This window comes from Trichechus manatus, unplaced genomic scaffold (assembly GCF_000243295.1).
Source record: "Trichechus manatus latirostris isolate Lorelei unplaced genomic scaffold, TriManLat1.0 scaffold00193, whole genome shotgun sequence".
Taxonomy (NCBI): Eukaryota; Metazoa; Chordata; class Mammalia; order Sirenia; family Trichechidae; genus Trichechus; species Trichechus manatus.
This window is the reverse complement of record NW_004444129.1, coordinates 3,109,411-3,124,859: the sequence shown is the minus strand read 5'-3', so window position 1 is coordinate 3,124,859 and position 15,449 is coordinate 3,109,411. Positions and strand designations below refer to the sequence as shown.

Here is a 15,449-nt window from a genome sequence, read left to right as displayed (position 1 = left end):
GCATACCAAAATAAGATGGCAGTCTCAAGGACAATTACTTGTGCTTGTATTGAATTGCAGGCTGACTAAACAATTTTTTTGTGTGGAATACTATTTTTACTTGGACGAATGACTGACAAACTGTGGTTGTTTAGACTTGGGAATTTGACAGTTTCATGAGCTTAATACTTAGATTTTCTGATGAGATTGATGGCCATATTAACAAATGTCATTTTTGGATTGTGTATAATTAGTCTACATTTGGAAGTTCTGCATAGCTCAGCGGCCCATTCTTTTCCAAAATGACCATGTATGACGTTACAAAACTGTACATGAATATAAGAGATCCATTCAAAGTGTAAGAAGACCAGTAGATTTTAAAGAGTTTAGCAAAAGTATGTATAAAACAAAGTCACTTTTCATACTAATTATTTTTTAATTTTGATATTGTTAATTTTTATAAAAAATGTTATTTATGTTGACATGTAATGGGTTTATTATTTTTCAGTGAATAAGTATAGTAAATTTGGTTTTAATTTCTAATACAGTTTTGTTCAAAATCACATAAGTACAGTTTGCTGTTTTACTGATAAGGACATTGATGAATGAAGAGGTAAACAAACTTGTTTGAGGTCACACTATTAATAATTGTCAGAACAGGGACTGAACCTGTAGTCTCTTTAACTCTAGAATTGATATGCTTAATTTTTTTTTTTTTTATATGCTTGATTTTTATAGCTCAGTATTTTTCCAAGTGTGGTCCCAGAGCATTTGTATCACAGTTGCCTCAGTGTGCTTGTTTAAAAAAATCCAGGTTTCTGGTCCCTATCATAGACTCACTGAAAGAATAATGTGTGCTCTGTGGGTATATTTTTAACTGTGAGACTGCATTTCTTTACTTCTTAGGTGGTTCCTAAACTCTGAAGAGTTTGAGAAATCCTGGAGTGTGCTATGCTACATTTGAGTTAGTAGAGAAATAAGTTGCTGTGAATTCGATTCTGACTCATGGCAGCCCATGTGTGTTAGAGTAGAACTGTGAGACAGGGAAGAAGCTTTTGCGGGAGCTGTGCCCAGATTAGAGCATAGGGTTAAAATCCAACCAAAAAAATCTTCTGTGCTCCCTAGGATTTTCAGTGTCTGAATTTTCAGAAGTAGATGGCCAGGCCTTTCTTCCATGGTGCCTCTGGGTGGAGTCAAACTACCAACCTTTCAGTTAGAAGTCAAGCATGTTCATCATTTTTACCACCCTGGGACTCAATTTAATAGAAAGAAGAAAGGAATTTCTGATGGAGAAAAACTACTTCAAAAAAAGAATCGAACGAGGAATAAACAGGATCTTGTATGAGTTTTCAGACTGGCTTTGGTAGAGAGGCCATGACAGAATAGTGAAAAAAGAATTTTGAGGGTATTTTTGATTATGTATAATGAGTCTACAAAATAAGTTATTTTATTATGTTATTAGTAGTTTAAGGGAAGAACTTGACCTTAAAATTGTTTTTAGTTTATATTTTAAAAGCAAATTATTTGACTTTGTAATGCATACATTTTGCACAAATTTCAAAATGTTCAAAAGGTATGCAATGGAAAAATTAGGCCCTCTCTCATTGCTTCTTCCTTCTGCTACCCAGTTTCCCTGCCTGGCGGCAACTATTGTTACCAGTTTCTTGTGTGTCTTTCCAGAGATAGTCGTTTCAACACAGAAGGTAGTATATGCTACGTAATGTTTTGCACTTTGACGTTTACCACTTAGTAATAAATCTTGGAGATTGTTCCATGTCAGCACATATTTATTGTGATTTAGTCTTTTTAACAAAGTTGTATCATGATAAATATTTAGCTTGTTCCCAGTGTCTTGCTCTAGAAAAACAAAGGTGTAATGGGCTTACCATTTTACAGAATTTCTAGGAAGAGCGATTTATTAGTTTTAAATTTTTAGATGATGCCAAATGGCCTTCTACAGAAGTTGTCTTAACAAATTATACTCTCAGCAGCAGAGTTTGAGATAGTATATTTCCTCATATTTTGGTAAACTTCAAAAACTTCTGCCAGTCTACTAGGTGAAGAATTTATATCTTATTTCTGTTATGAGTGGGGTAAAGCATCTTATATTTGAGTTACTTTTATTTTCTGTTTTGTTTTCCTATGTCTTGTCCATTTTTCCATTGAATTGTTACTCTTTTCCTTAGTTATTTATAGGAGCTCTTTATGTATTAAGGAATTGGCCCCTTTTCCATGATATGAATTGTTTCCTTCAATCCTCAGCCTAAGATATAGGGACTGTTATTGTCCTCATTTTTACTGAAGATGAGGGTCCCAAAAGGTTAGTTTGCTTTATTTCACATAAGTAAAAGATGACAGTCAGAATTCCAAGGTAGGCAGTTTGAAACAGAGCCCTCCTTTTTATCTAGTGTTCTACTGCTTCCCAGCACATTGTAATAGATAAATAGCGCGCTGTTTTGAGCACATAGTAATTTCTCAGTTATTTAAATACCACTTATAGACTGCTCTGCTAGGAACAATAGGTGATGAAGATGATTAATAAAATTAATCTAGTTGGAGTTTAAGGCAAGTACATTGATGATTAGTATAGAAGGAAGAGTAAGGCCTATCATAATGGACAACAGTGTACGCTAAGAAGTTCAAAAGCTGTGGTAATTGGATAAGCACTTTTAAAATATAGAAACTAATTAAACCAGCATTTCTAAAGGAGGCATTTGATGTGGGCCCGAGGGCTTTGACAGCTGGAAGATAAGAAAGCAGGGGGGGAGTTGAAGGCTAGAACAGGAAGGAATAGTCCTAGCAAAGGCCAGAATCAGTAGGAGCTGTTTGATAGTGAGTTCTGGGAGGGAAGTGCTAGGTTGTGCTCTTATCTGGAAGGCCTTGAATGTCAGGGTGAGTTCACGGGAACATGAACGGTTTTGGAACAGAAATTAAAGAAGTACCATCCTTTTACTTTAGAAGAATCAGTCGAATGCTATTATTGACCTTAAAAAGGTAGAAGGTTTAAGAAGGCAGGCATGAGCAGTGGTTAACTTTAGTTTTTAACTAGAGAATTAGATTGGTTTCAGAAGCCAGATGCAAGGCTTTAATGATGAATGGATAATACTTCCTTAATTTCGCACAGTACCCTATTAGACCCTTAATAGTTGGAAGGTTTTTTTTCTACTGAGGCACTATAAAGTTCTCTATCTTTTAAAACAAACAAAAAACCAGTTATCTTTCACAGCACCTCATCAAAAGGCAGTGTGTTAAACCAGAAGACTCGAAGACTTGCTTTGGCCATTCTCACTTTCTTTTAGAATGAAAACCAAACTGGGATCATGAATATCCCTAACCATCAAAACCTTTATTACTGTGCTGACCTATCTTAGCCTTATTGATAATGCTGCTACAAGACTGTATAGTCTTTGCTTTTCTTCATTCTGCCTCCTTTCTTAGAGGATGTTTTAAATGGCTTGGGTGCTGCTTATTGTGGCACTTTTTCCTCTTTCCTCAGTAGGGGTCCTTGTCTACTGTTGCTCTCATCTGTAGCCATGGCAACTGACGGCCATAGTGGAGGAAGCTGTGTTAAGCTTGTGGCCAGACAGAGGGGAAGGGCAGGCAAGAACAAATCTTGCTTGGTAGTTCCCTGTTTATTTGCAGAGGATGGCCACAAGAAGATTCTAAAACACATGGAACTGTCTCTTCATTGACTGAATTCTATTCAATTCTAGTACTCTGCTCTAAGTACTGGTAATAAGTAGACCTGGTACTGGTCTCTCCAGCCTATGTGTGAGATCTCAACAGGGGCTGTTTTGGAACCCTCCTGTAGATGCAAGGTTTACAGGGGCCTGTGTACCTGGCATACACCTGAGATTGTAAACACTCAGTATTGTGTGTATATGTGTAAAGGTTATCTGTTGTATACCTTTTAATAATTCCAGTTTTATTTTTAAGGGAAGGATGAGATTATATATCTAATTTCATTTTATTTTCTATCTTTCCTCTAATTTTTATTCTCCAAATGTTTATTTTTTTATTTTAATATTGCTAATTATTTTGATTGAGTAATCCATGTATACAGTACAATATTCAAAAGCTAGAAAGTTACAATATGGTATAAAGTCAGTCTTTTTTCTATCCCTGTTTCTTCTGTATTTCCCTCTCCAGATGGGAATTTCTCATGTATCTTTCCAGAGATATGTACATATTCCTATTAAAAACCTGTTGTCATAGAGTCCGTTCTGACTTATAGCGACCGCATAGGACAGAGTAGAACTGTGCCCCATAGGGTTTCCAGGGAGTGGCTGGTGGATTTGAACTGCCACCATTTTGGTTAGCAGCCATAACTCTTAACCACTGTGCCACCAGGGTTCCGTGTACATGTCAGCATACGTATATTCAAGATGTAATCTATTCTGTACCTTGGCTTTTTTTCACTTCACAGTATACCTTGATGATTGTTCTGTCAGTCCAAAGAGAGCTGTCTCTTTAAATGGCTGAGAGGGACCTTAGAAAGCAGCTAATCTAAGTTATTAATTTTTCAGAGGAGAAAATTGAGTCCCACAGATGTTAAGTAAGTGGTTAGGATTCTGTTTTGGAGTGAGCTGATTTTTCATTGATGTATACTTGGCATTTTAAAAATAGTTTTTACTCAGGCCTTTTAAATTATATTTTACTTAGATTTTTGTATGTGTTTAAGTTTATAGTGTCTACCATTCTTAAATTCTAGATGTTTAAATCCGTACACAGTACTTTATTTACATAGGTGGCAAATTGGTTCTTAGAGATATTCTCATCATTCCATACCTCTGATAATATCTCTGTGACATTTGGTAAGGTGGAGTCTGACCATTTTCGTATAGTTTCTTTGAATACTGCTTGTTTTATTCAGAGGTTTGAAATACTAATTTTTTATTTTTTTCATTTCTCCATTGCAGAGAAACATCTTTAATGTTGAGATTTTCATGTACTGTTTAGATTGTCAGATAATTGTTCTTTCCCTTCACTTTCAGCTGCTATGTCTAGCACTTTGCTTTCCTTCATGTTGCTTACATCTCTTATGTATGTTTGAGTTTGGGCTCTTTCCCCCTCACCGCTAATGTGCTGCTTTGTACAGTTGAACACCAGGGGCCTTCATTTCTTGAGCGCTTGACGTTAATAATTTATTCTTCTGTGCACAAATGTGTTACCACAGGGAGGTTCATGATTTAAATTTATTGACATGAGACCGCATGATATACCAGTTGGCCCATGCAATAAAGAAGCAACATTTTTTTAATGTAATCATGTTTGTGTAAATTATGTTGCACATTGGTGTAAGAGTTATGACCAGTAATTTGCTTGTTATTGCATATGATAGTAAGAATGCAGTGAGGAAATTTTAGTGTTTCTTTCCTTACTGTCTTCTCTACCCCCAAACATATGTACTGATTTTAGGGCTGTAGCCATATAGCAATTGTTAAAGGAAAACAACTTTAACTTTGTTGGTGCAAAACGAGGAGCCCAAATATGTTTTGTATTTTATATGAAAGTGTCTTTAAGTGTGTGTGTATAAAATTTTATACATATGGGCAGTCTTGGGTTACGAACATCCAACTTAAGGACAACTCCTACTTGCCCTTTGATGTTATGTAAATTTGCCCTCACTTTGAAACAATTGAACCAACCCCTACGCAGAACAAATTCTTCATCACAGTCTCCTTCACTTGCTGCAAGTGTAGCTTTTAAATCATTGAAAAAGACGTCGAGCCTTTTCTTGCACTGAAGAACCTGCAAAGGCTAAATAAGAACCGTGTGCACCTGTTCCAACTTACGTACAAATTCGACTTAAAGACGCAAATAGGAACGGATCTCCTTCGCAACCCGGGGACTGCCTGTAGGCTCTTTTCAGCCTTGCTGGAGGATGTAGTTTAGCAAATTCAGTTGGTACAGATGGAGCACACCGAAAGTCTGAAGCAGAAAAACAAATCTAGTTTAAACCACTTGGTTTCAGAACAGCTAGTCAACAAAGCTTCTTCTCAAGGACCGACCTCTATGTGAGCATGGACCTTTCAGGACCTGGAGATTTATGCTGCCCATCAGTGGAGTAGTGGAGTACATTGGGGAAATCTGAAGGACTTTTAACCGTTGTAGATGGAAACAAAGGTGTCTGCTTTTACTTCTCTGTCTTTCGTTGCAGGGGATTTGTGGATGAGTTAATGTAACCTCCAAATCCCTCTTGATGAATCTCATTTACCAAACTGAGAGCAAGAGATGAGCACTAGAAGACAAAGTTGCTTCTGAATCATCCTTCCAGTATTAAATGTACACTAGTAGTTCGATGAGTCTCTGGGTGGCACAGACGGTTAAGCATTTGACTGCTAGCTGAATGATTGGCGATTTGAACCCACCTAGAGGCACCTTGGAAGACAGGCCCGGTGATGGCTTCTGAAAGGTTACAGCCTTGAAAACTCTGTATTATACTCTGTACACATAGAGTCACCATGAGTTGGAATTAACTCAGTGGCAACTAACGACAACAGTGGTTAGAGAAATTTTGAAGGCTTATTAAGGGAACCAATCTTCTGTTCTCTTGTTGCTTGGATGAATTGAGTAAAATGTCATTCGTTATAAAGAAACTTCTGTAACTCTTTTGCTCTCTTAAGTCACTCACACACACACACACACACACACACACACTCACACACACACTCACACACACACTCACACACACTCACACACACACACACACACACACACACACACTCACACACACACACACAAAACCCCCAAAAAGCTATAACCTTTTTTTCTGTTAGAGATGAAGATGACATCAATGATGTGACTTCCATGGCAGGGGTCAACCTCAATGAAGAAAATGCCTGCATCTTAGCAACAAACTCTGAGTTGGTTGGCACGCTCGTCAGATCATGTAAAGATGAACCATTTCTTTTCACTGGAGCTCTACAGAAGAGAATTTTAGACATTGGTAAGTGCAGAGTTATGATTCTTTACCTAGTAGGCTTGTCTGTTTGAGGGAAAATGTTATTATCAAAAGAGATTGCCTTGATTGGTTGTCTTGGAACTCTGAGGCTTAAATAAGGCTCAAGAAATCAAGATTTCATGGATGCTATAGGAAGAAGTACTTCATTTTAAAAATGATTAAGATAATATAAATTATATAACCTGTGGTTTCTGATTTAGACAATTGAAGTTAATAATTCACATTTCTTAATGGGGGAATATATGTGTTTATTTATAGAATATATACATATAATGTATGTTTTTTTCTGTCCTGTTTCTTCCTTTGTTGGCTTTTAGGCATATATGTGTACAAATGCATACTTATGTTACATGTGTGTGTTTATGAAATACAGAAACAGCCATTGAGAGTAAGTCTCTTTTTCCTTACGTCGTCCCTGAAATTTAAACCCATCCTTGCCTTAAAATGGAAACCCTGGTGGTGTAGTGGTTAAGAGCTATGGCTGCTAACCAAAAGGTTGACAGTTCGAATTACCAGGCACTCCTTGGAAACCCTATCGGGTAGTTTTATTCTGTCCTGTAGGGTTGCTGTGAGTCGAAATTGACTTGGCGGCAGTGGGTTTGGTTGTTGTTTTTTTTTTTGGTTTTGCCTTAAAATAACTAAATTGAAATATTAAGAGTTCTCTCCAGGTTCAGGAGTAGTTGTTAGGTGGCTGCACTGTGTTAAAGAAAACGAAAGAGAACATACTAATATTACTGTGGTGGTGAACAGCTTTTTTTAGTTGTTTAATCACAAACTTAACGTTAGCATGAAAGATTACATACAGTCTCCCCAAATTAACTGAAAAAGGAGACAAATTGGTGAGATACTGTGTGTGAGTTATCTCATTTCTTATGTCCTGACCCTGGGACTTACTGGAGACCAGCTGTCTGTTTTCACCTATGTCAGATTTTGGGTGGCAGTACTTCCTTGCTTCAGTCAGTAATTAGAGATGAATTCAGTTTTGGTTCAAAGTAATGGACTATATTTTGAAGGCTTAGCTTTAGAAAACAGATAATTTTACATTATCTTCCTCTTATCTTGTTTGCTGTAGACTACACTTTGAATTAAAGTTTTAATATTTATTATGTAATAATGTCAAAGAATGCAAATGATGCATTGATATGCATTAATTAAAGCATATTTTTGCTGTAGTCTTTCACTGTTGGTTGACAGTATGAGTATGTTTCAGATAAATCAGAATGGAAAGTCAAGCCATAATATTTAAAACATTTCTCTGGATACACATATGTTAAAAACAAACACAATAGCACTATTAAAAGCCCATTTAAATTAGACTATGTAATTGCCTGTATTTTCAGTTTTAGAACTCTTGATATAGGTGGTTTCACTGTGCTCCAGAAATACTATTTAAATACTGATAAGGTTGATTTATAAATGAGTTTCTGCCTTTGGGCATGTGATTCAAATTGTTTTCCTTAAACTTTTTCCCTAGTTAGCAGAAGGAAGGAAAGATGTTTAGGTTACTTATGGAATGGAGATACAGTGAGAGAAGTTAACCAGACAGGTGAAATGATGAGAATTTGAACCTATTTCCACTTGTAAATTGATATACAACAGTTTATAAGAACATAAATTAGTACAAAGTAAGCATGATTGGTAATGGATAAAAGAAGTATAGGTAGGTAATTGTAGACAAGGCATTAACAGACTCACACTCTGAATTTGTTGAAATAAATGTCATAAATTGTTAACAGTGTCAAATGGCGAAATGTAATTTTCTATTTTTTTAATTAATAAAATTAACAGAATATGGTGCTAATTTCTGTAGTTACCATTTTCCTCCCTCAACACTAGACTTGATTTGTGTTCTTATTAACTTTGTCCTATAAATGACCTTGCAAGGAGAGTGATTCTAGAGGCTAAGTGAAACAATGTCTATATTTTCTGAGGCTTCAGGCTAGGTTTTATTAATGTAATGTCTAAGATCTTTGAAGTTGTGACTTTACTAGGAAAATCATAATCTCCAAACCTTTATTCATAATGGGTATGACTTCCAGGGGGAACAGAATACCTGCTGTGCTAATTATTTCAATTATCAGCCACTACTAAAACACGTAATGGATTTTCTCTGCTTCCACAGGTAAAAAGCATGACATTACGGAACTTAACTCTGATGCTGTGAACTTGATCTCCTGTGCAACACAGGAGCGGTTACGAGGCCTTCTAGAAAAACTGACTACAGTTGCTCAGCATCGAATGACCACTTACAAGGTAATCATTAAAGAACTGCAGACTTCTGTCTCTCTTCTTTGTAGTGTTAAAGATAGTGTTTTGCGATGGATTTATTTTCTAAATATGTTTTTAAAGGAAATGATTGAAACTTACATTTCATATTGGTAAGAAATCAGTCTCATATCCAGTTTGCCATATTTAGATATGTTAAACATGACAAATGAAATTAAAATAGAGTTTAAGATGGTATCCAAAGCTTCTATGTCAGGGTAGATTGAAATACGCATCTGTTTTGCCTCAGGCTTCTCCTCCTTAAGCTTTTGTTTGGGAAGGAGGATTTGTTAGAATGGAATACTGGTTACTTTTGTTCTCCTCGGTGGTCTGTATTCTGCCAGCATTCCTGTTCCTATTAATAAGATAAGTGATTGCATTGAGTGTTAAAACTGGTGCCACTTGTTATTGGCTGCTTTTATAAAAAAACTAAGTGTGAGAATATCGTACCTTGTTTCTAGTGTTGTGAGCCAAATCATTTGCCATTATCAAGATAAAGACACTTGATGCATTTGAATTATAGTTTTGGAGGAGGGCAAATGATTGTGATGAGGAATGGGAGGGGGGAAAAGAAAGATAACCTTTTCCCCCTATGTAAATAAATGTTGACAGCTAGATTTTGAACAATAGGTATGTGGGTAACCTTATGAGATTTTGAGTTTGCAAGAATGGTTAATGTCATGGTGTCCTAGCCATAGGTTAAAAGGAATCCAAGAAAATATAAGTTGCCACACAACTGGGAATTTCCCGGGAGGAATCATTCTATTTTTCTTCTTTTCCTGCTTCATTTAGAACTTTGGAAGAACTACCGTACTTTTACACAAATGATGTGCACCCTCTGTGTTTGTTTGCCCTCCCCCTGTGAGGCACTCTCACAAGCACTGCCATGCCACTCTTTCACATGTTGCTCTGAAAAAAAAAAAAAAAAATTAGCATAGCATGCTTACAAAAATACCTCGAGGGAGGAGGGTGCGGCTGGCAAACAAATTTAGAAGATGTGTGTTATTTGTGTAAAAACATAGTATATTTAGTTTCTGAACCTCACTTGCATAAATCTTTGTGAGACTTTGCAGGAGAAAAAACTGTGGACAAAACAAGACAATAATAATACCAGTATTTTTTGTGTATTTGTAGGAATTTGTCCATTTCATACATCTAGGTTATCTTAATTCATTGATATACAGTTGTTCATAGTGTTTTCTTATAATTCTTTTTTTCCTATAAGGTTGATGGTAATGTCACTTTCATTTCTGATTTCAGTTATTTGCATCTTCTCTCTTTTTTTAGTATGTCATTCAAGCTAAGGTTTGTCAATATTTTCAAAGAACTACCTTTTGGTATTACTGATTTTTTTCTTGTTTTTCTATTCTCTGTTTTGTTTATTTCCACTTGAATCTTTGTTACTGTTTCCTTCCTTCTGCTACTGTTAGGTTAGTTTGCTCTTCTTTTTCTAGTTCCTTAAAGGGTAAAGTTTAGATTATTTTTAGATTTTTCTTCTCTTTAAATGTAGATAGATGTTTACTGCTACAAATTTCCCTCTGAGCACTACTTTTGCAGTATCACATAAATTTTGGTGTGTTGTGTTTTCGTTTTCATTCATCTCTAAGTATTTTTAAATTTCCTTTGAGATTTCTTCTTTGACCCATGGGTCTTTTGAGAGTGTGTTGTTTAATCTCTATGTATTTGTGAATTATACAGTTTACCTTATGTTGTTGATTCTAGCTCCATTCCATTGTGATCAGAGAAGTTACTTGATGTGATCAGAGAAGATAGTTGATATGATTTTGTGTTCCATGTGCACCTGGAGACCGTTCCATGTGCTGTTCTTGGGTGGCATGTTTTATGTATGTCTGTTAGGTCTAGTTGGTTTATAGTGTTGTTCAAGTCTTCTGTTTTCTTATTAATCTTCTGTCTAGTTTTTCTAGCCATTATTGAAAGTGGCATATTAAAGTCTCCAACATATTGTAGAACTCTCTAGTTGTCCCTTAAATTCTGTCGGTGTTTGCTTTATATATTCTGGAGCTGTATTGTTTGGTGCATGTTGTTGTTGTTTGCTATCAAGTCAATTCTGACTGATAGTAACCCTGTAGGACAGAGTAGAACTGTCACATAGGGTTTCTTAAGCTATAATCTTTATGGGAGCAGATTGCCAGGTCTTTTCTCCCATGGAGCTGCTGGTGGGTTTGAACCTCTGACCTTTCAGTTAGCAGGTGAGTGCTTACCCATTGCACCGCCAGGACTCCTTTATTTGGTATATAGATGTTTATACTTGTTAAATCTTCTTGATAAATTGACCGTTTTACCAACATATAGTGTCCTTGTTTGTCTCGTAATAGTTTATGACTTAAAAGTCTATCTTGTCTGATGTTAGGATAGCCGCTCCAGCTTTTTTTTTTGGTTACTGTTTGCATGGAATACAGTAAAACTTGCAAAAGCTGGAACCTGTGCAAGGTGATCAGTGAAGGAAAACTCAAATATTTTCTACTGAAATGAGCAATGAAAAGTGGTAAGACTGTGTCCTGTCACAGGTGGAAAACTTTCGAGCCTGGAAAAACAAGGCAGTCCCGTTAAGTTCCAACTCAGAAGTTTTACTGTATCTTTTTTTTTCTTCTTCTGTCATCACCCCAAATAGAAACTTAGTACCCCTTAGGTGGTAACTTCCGATCCTACCCCCCACCCCCACCTCCGGGCCCTGCTAACCATTAATAAACTTTGTCTCTATGTATTTGCCTATTCTAGATATTTCATGTAAGTGGAATCACACAATATTTGTTCTTTTGTTTCTGACTTAGTTCATTTAGCAATTTTTTAAGGTTCATTCATGTCATAGCATATATCAGAACCTCATTTGTCTTTATGCCTGAATGATATTTCAGTCTATATCACGTTTTGTTTATACATTCGTCTGTTGATGGACAGTTGGGGTTGTTTCCACCTTTTGTCTATTGTTAATAACGCTGCAGTGAACATTGGTGTACAAGTATCTCTTTGAGTTCCTGCTTTCAGTTCTTTGGGGTATATATATAGGAGTGGAATTGCTGGATCATATGGTAATTCTATGTTTAACTTTTTGAGGAACTGCTGAACTGTTTTTCACAGCAGTTGCACTATTTTATATTTCCATGGAATATCTATTTCCATCCTTTTACTTTCAACCTATTTGTGTCTGGATTTAAAATGAATCTTTTATAAACAACATATAGTTAGATGATTTTTTTTTAATTGTACTTTAGGTGAAGGTTTATAGAACACATTTTCTTATTAAACAGTCAGTACACATATTGTTTTATGCTGTTGGTTAGCAACCTCACGACATGTTAACATGCTCCCTTCTCGGCCTTGGAGGACCCTTTTTTTTTTTTTTTGGTGAAAATATACATAAGATGATTTTTTTTTTGGGGGGGGGGTCCATTCTGCCATTCTCTGCTTTTGATTTGAGAGTTTAGTCTATTTACATGGAAAGTAATTACTGATAAGGAAGGGTTCTGCCATTTTGCTCTGTTTTCTGTGTGTCATACCTTTTTTGTTCCTTATTTCCTCCGTTACTGCCTTCTTTTCTGTTTAATTGATTTTTTGGTAGTGTACTGTTTGATTCCCTTCTCATTTTTTTCTGTATTTCTATATTTTTTAGATTTTTTTTTTAAGTGGTTAAAATTAACATCCTTAATTTGTATCAATCTAGTGTCAATCGGTACTAATTTAGCTTGTCTAACGTCTAGAAGCTGCTCCTATACAGCTCTGGCATAGTGGTTAAGAGCTCGGCTGCTAACTGAAAGCTCGACAGTTTGAATCCACCAGCCACTCTTTGGAAACCCTATGGGGCATTTCTGCTTTGTCCTGTAGGGTTGCTGTGAGTTGGAATTGTCTCGATGGCAGCACTTTTTTTTTTTACGGGTATACAGCTGTATTTCCCTCCCCTTTAACCTCTTGTTGTCACAAATCTTGATACCTGGTGTGCCCATTAACATAGACTTATTTTTTTATGCATTTGTCTTTTAAATTATGTAGGAGATAAAAAGAGGACTTGCAAACCAATTCTCATAGTTTCTGCTTAATTTTTTGAAGTTTCTCTGGAGAGACAGGCCCTTGGAGTTGTCTACTCCATCATTTTTGCTGACGTTCAGTATCACTATTTCTTAAGCAATAAACCCATTGCCATTGAGTTGATTCCAACTCATAGCAACCCTATAGGACAGGGTAGAACTGCCCCATAGGGTTTCCGAGGAGCAGCTGGTGGATTCAAACTTGCTGACCTTTTGGTTAGTGTCCGAACTCTTAACCACTGTGCTGCCAGGGGTCCTCTTAAGCCATAGAAGACTGTTTTTTCACCATATATTTTTACTCTCATTGGTTTTAGATTGAGTCCTGGCAGAAGCTAACAAATCGTTGCATGCAAAAATTCATTAACTTCGACCTTTCTCATTTGAGGCACCCTTAGTATTTTGTTGTTAGTTGCTGTTGAGTTGTCTCCAACTCATGATAACCTTACATATAACACAACAAAACGTTGCCCAGTCCTGTGCCATCTTCTTGATTGTTGGTGTGTTTGAGTCCATTGTTATGGTCATTGTTTAATGCCTTCAAACCTAGGGGCTTCATCTTCTAGCAGTATATCAAACAGTACTCTGTTGTGACCCATAAGATTTTCATTGACTAATTTTTGGAAGTAGATCCAGGCTTGCTTTCTAGTCTGTTTTAGTCTGGAAGGTCTGCTGAAACCTGTCTACCATGAGTGACCCTACTGGTGTTTGAAATACTGGTGGCATAGCTTCCAACATCATAAGAGCACATAAGCCACCACAGTGTGATAAATTGACGGATGGGTGGTGGATGTTATATTACTGTCTGTTTATTGGACGGGAATATTAGAGTCTGCTTTTTGGCTTTTTATTTTAACTTTTTAAAGGGTGTTATAAATCTTCAAACCTGTTCTCACACACACCCTATTTTTTCAGAAACAGTTGAGTGCACTTTAATTTACAGTGGTCAGTTTTTATGCAAATATACTATATACAATTGAATCTGGAATAGAATTTTCCAAGTAATGTTAGTATTCTCAGTGTTATTCAGAGCTCTGTTGTGTACAGCCTTTAGATGGAATTCTTCTGTTGTATGTCAATAGTACATGTCACAAGGATTTAATTGCACTAAGCAAAATGGATAGTATGTACCTCACCTAGAAGACCTCAGTAACTTAGTTTAAAGCCAGCACCTCTTTAACCTTCTGTGTTGTACACTGTCTTTCCGATTAATTTTCTCCCTGCTCCCTACCCACCTCCACACACTCATTCCTTAATACAGCTAATTCCACTGTCTGGATTTGCACATATAGAAAGGGATCTACATCATCATCCTCCTTTAAACAGAAATAGTATTCGTTTATATTTGAATCCAGTTCAAAATTACACTTATTATATAGATTTTGATTGTAATAATCTTTGAGTCACAGGGTTAGCCATGTCATTGTGCTTCAGTTCATCCTTGATAGGATTTATCTATGCAGTGTGGGAAATTGTACTCTGTGAGTTTCCCAATACTCTCATTTTTTAACTTTACTGTTATTAAAAGCAAAAGCTCACCATCTCTTTTCTCTGGACATTCTTTTACTTTTGATAATCTTTCACCTGGGTAGATACAATTCTCTAACTAATCACAGTCGATAAACTGAGATGTAAGTAAAGAAGTAGAAGTGACACGTAGTACAGAACTGTGGTCTTGGTGCTAGGTGTTTTTATTTTACTTTCGGTGAAGGTTTACAGAACAAATAGTTTCTCATTAAACAGCCAGTACACATATTGTTTTATGACATTGGTTAACAACCCATGTCAACCTTCTCCCTTATTGACCTTTTTTTTTTTTTGATGAAAATATACATAGCCAAAGATACACTATTTCGAAAATTTCTACGTGCACAGTTCAGTGACATCGATTACGTTCTTCCAGTTATGCTGCTATTCTCATTTTAGATGAAGGTTTACAGAACAAAATAGTTTCTCATTAAACAGTTATTACACGTTGCCGTATGACAATGGTTAACAACCCTACTACATGTCAACACTGTCGTTACTCAACCTTGGGTTCCCTATCACCAGCTTTCCTGTCCCCTTCTGCCTTCTAGTCCTTGTCCCTGGACTGCTGTGTCTCATTAGTCCCATTTTGTTTTATGGGGCTGTCCAATCCCCGGCTGAACGGTGAACCTCGGAGGTGACTTTACCACTGAACTAAAAGGGTGTCTGGGGGC

At 36.4% G+C, this 15,449-nt stretch overlaps 1 protein-coding gene across 1 annotated transcript in view; it reads left to right on the top strand.

The window, feature by feature from the left end:
* TAF4B (TATA-box binding protein associated factor 4b) overlaps window positions 1-15,449 on the top strand; it is a 170,959-nt gene that overhangs the window by 66,345 nt on the left and 89,165 nt on the right. Inside the window, exons 10-11 of the mRNA XM_023741858.1 lie at window positions 6,759-6,928; window positions 9,066-9,196. Of these exons, the coding sequence (XP_023597626.1) occupies window positions 6,759-6,928; window positions 9,066-9,196 (301 nt within the window). The remainder of the gene's footprint in view (window positions 1-6,758; window positions 6,929-9,065; window positions 9,197-15,449) is intronic.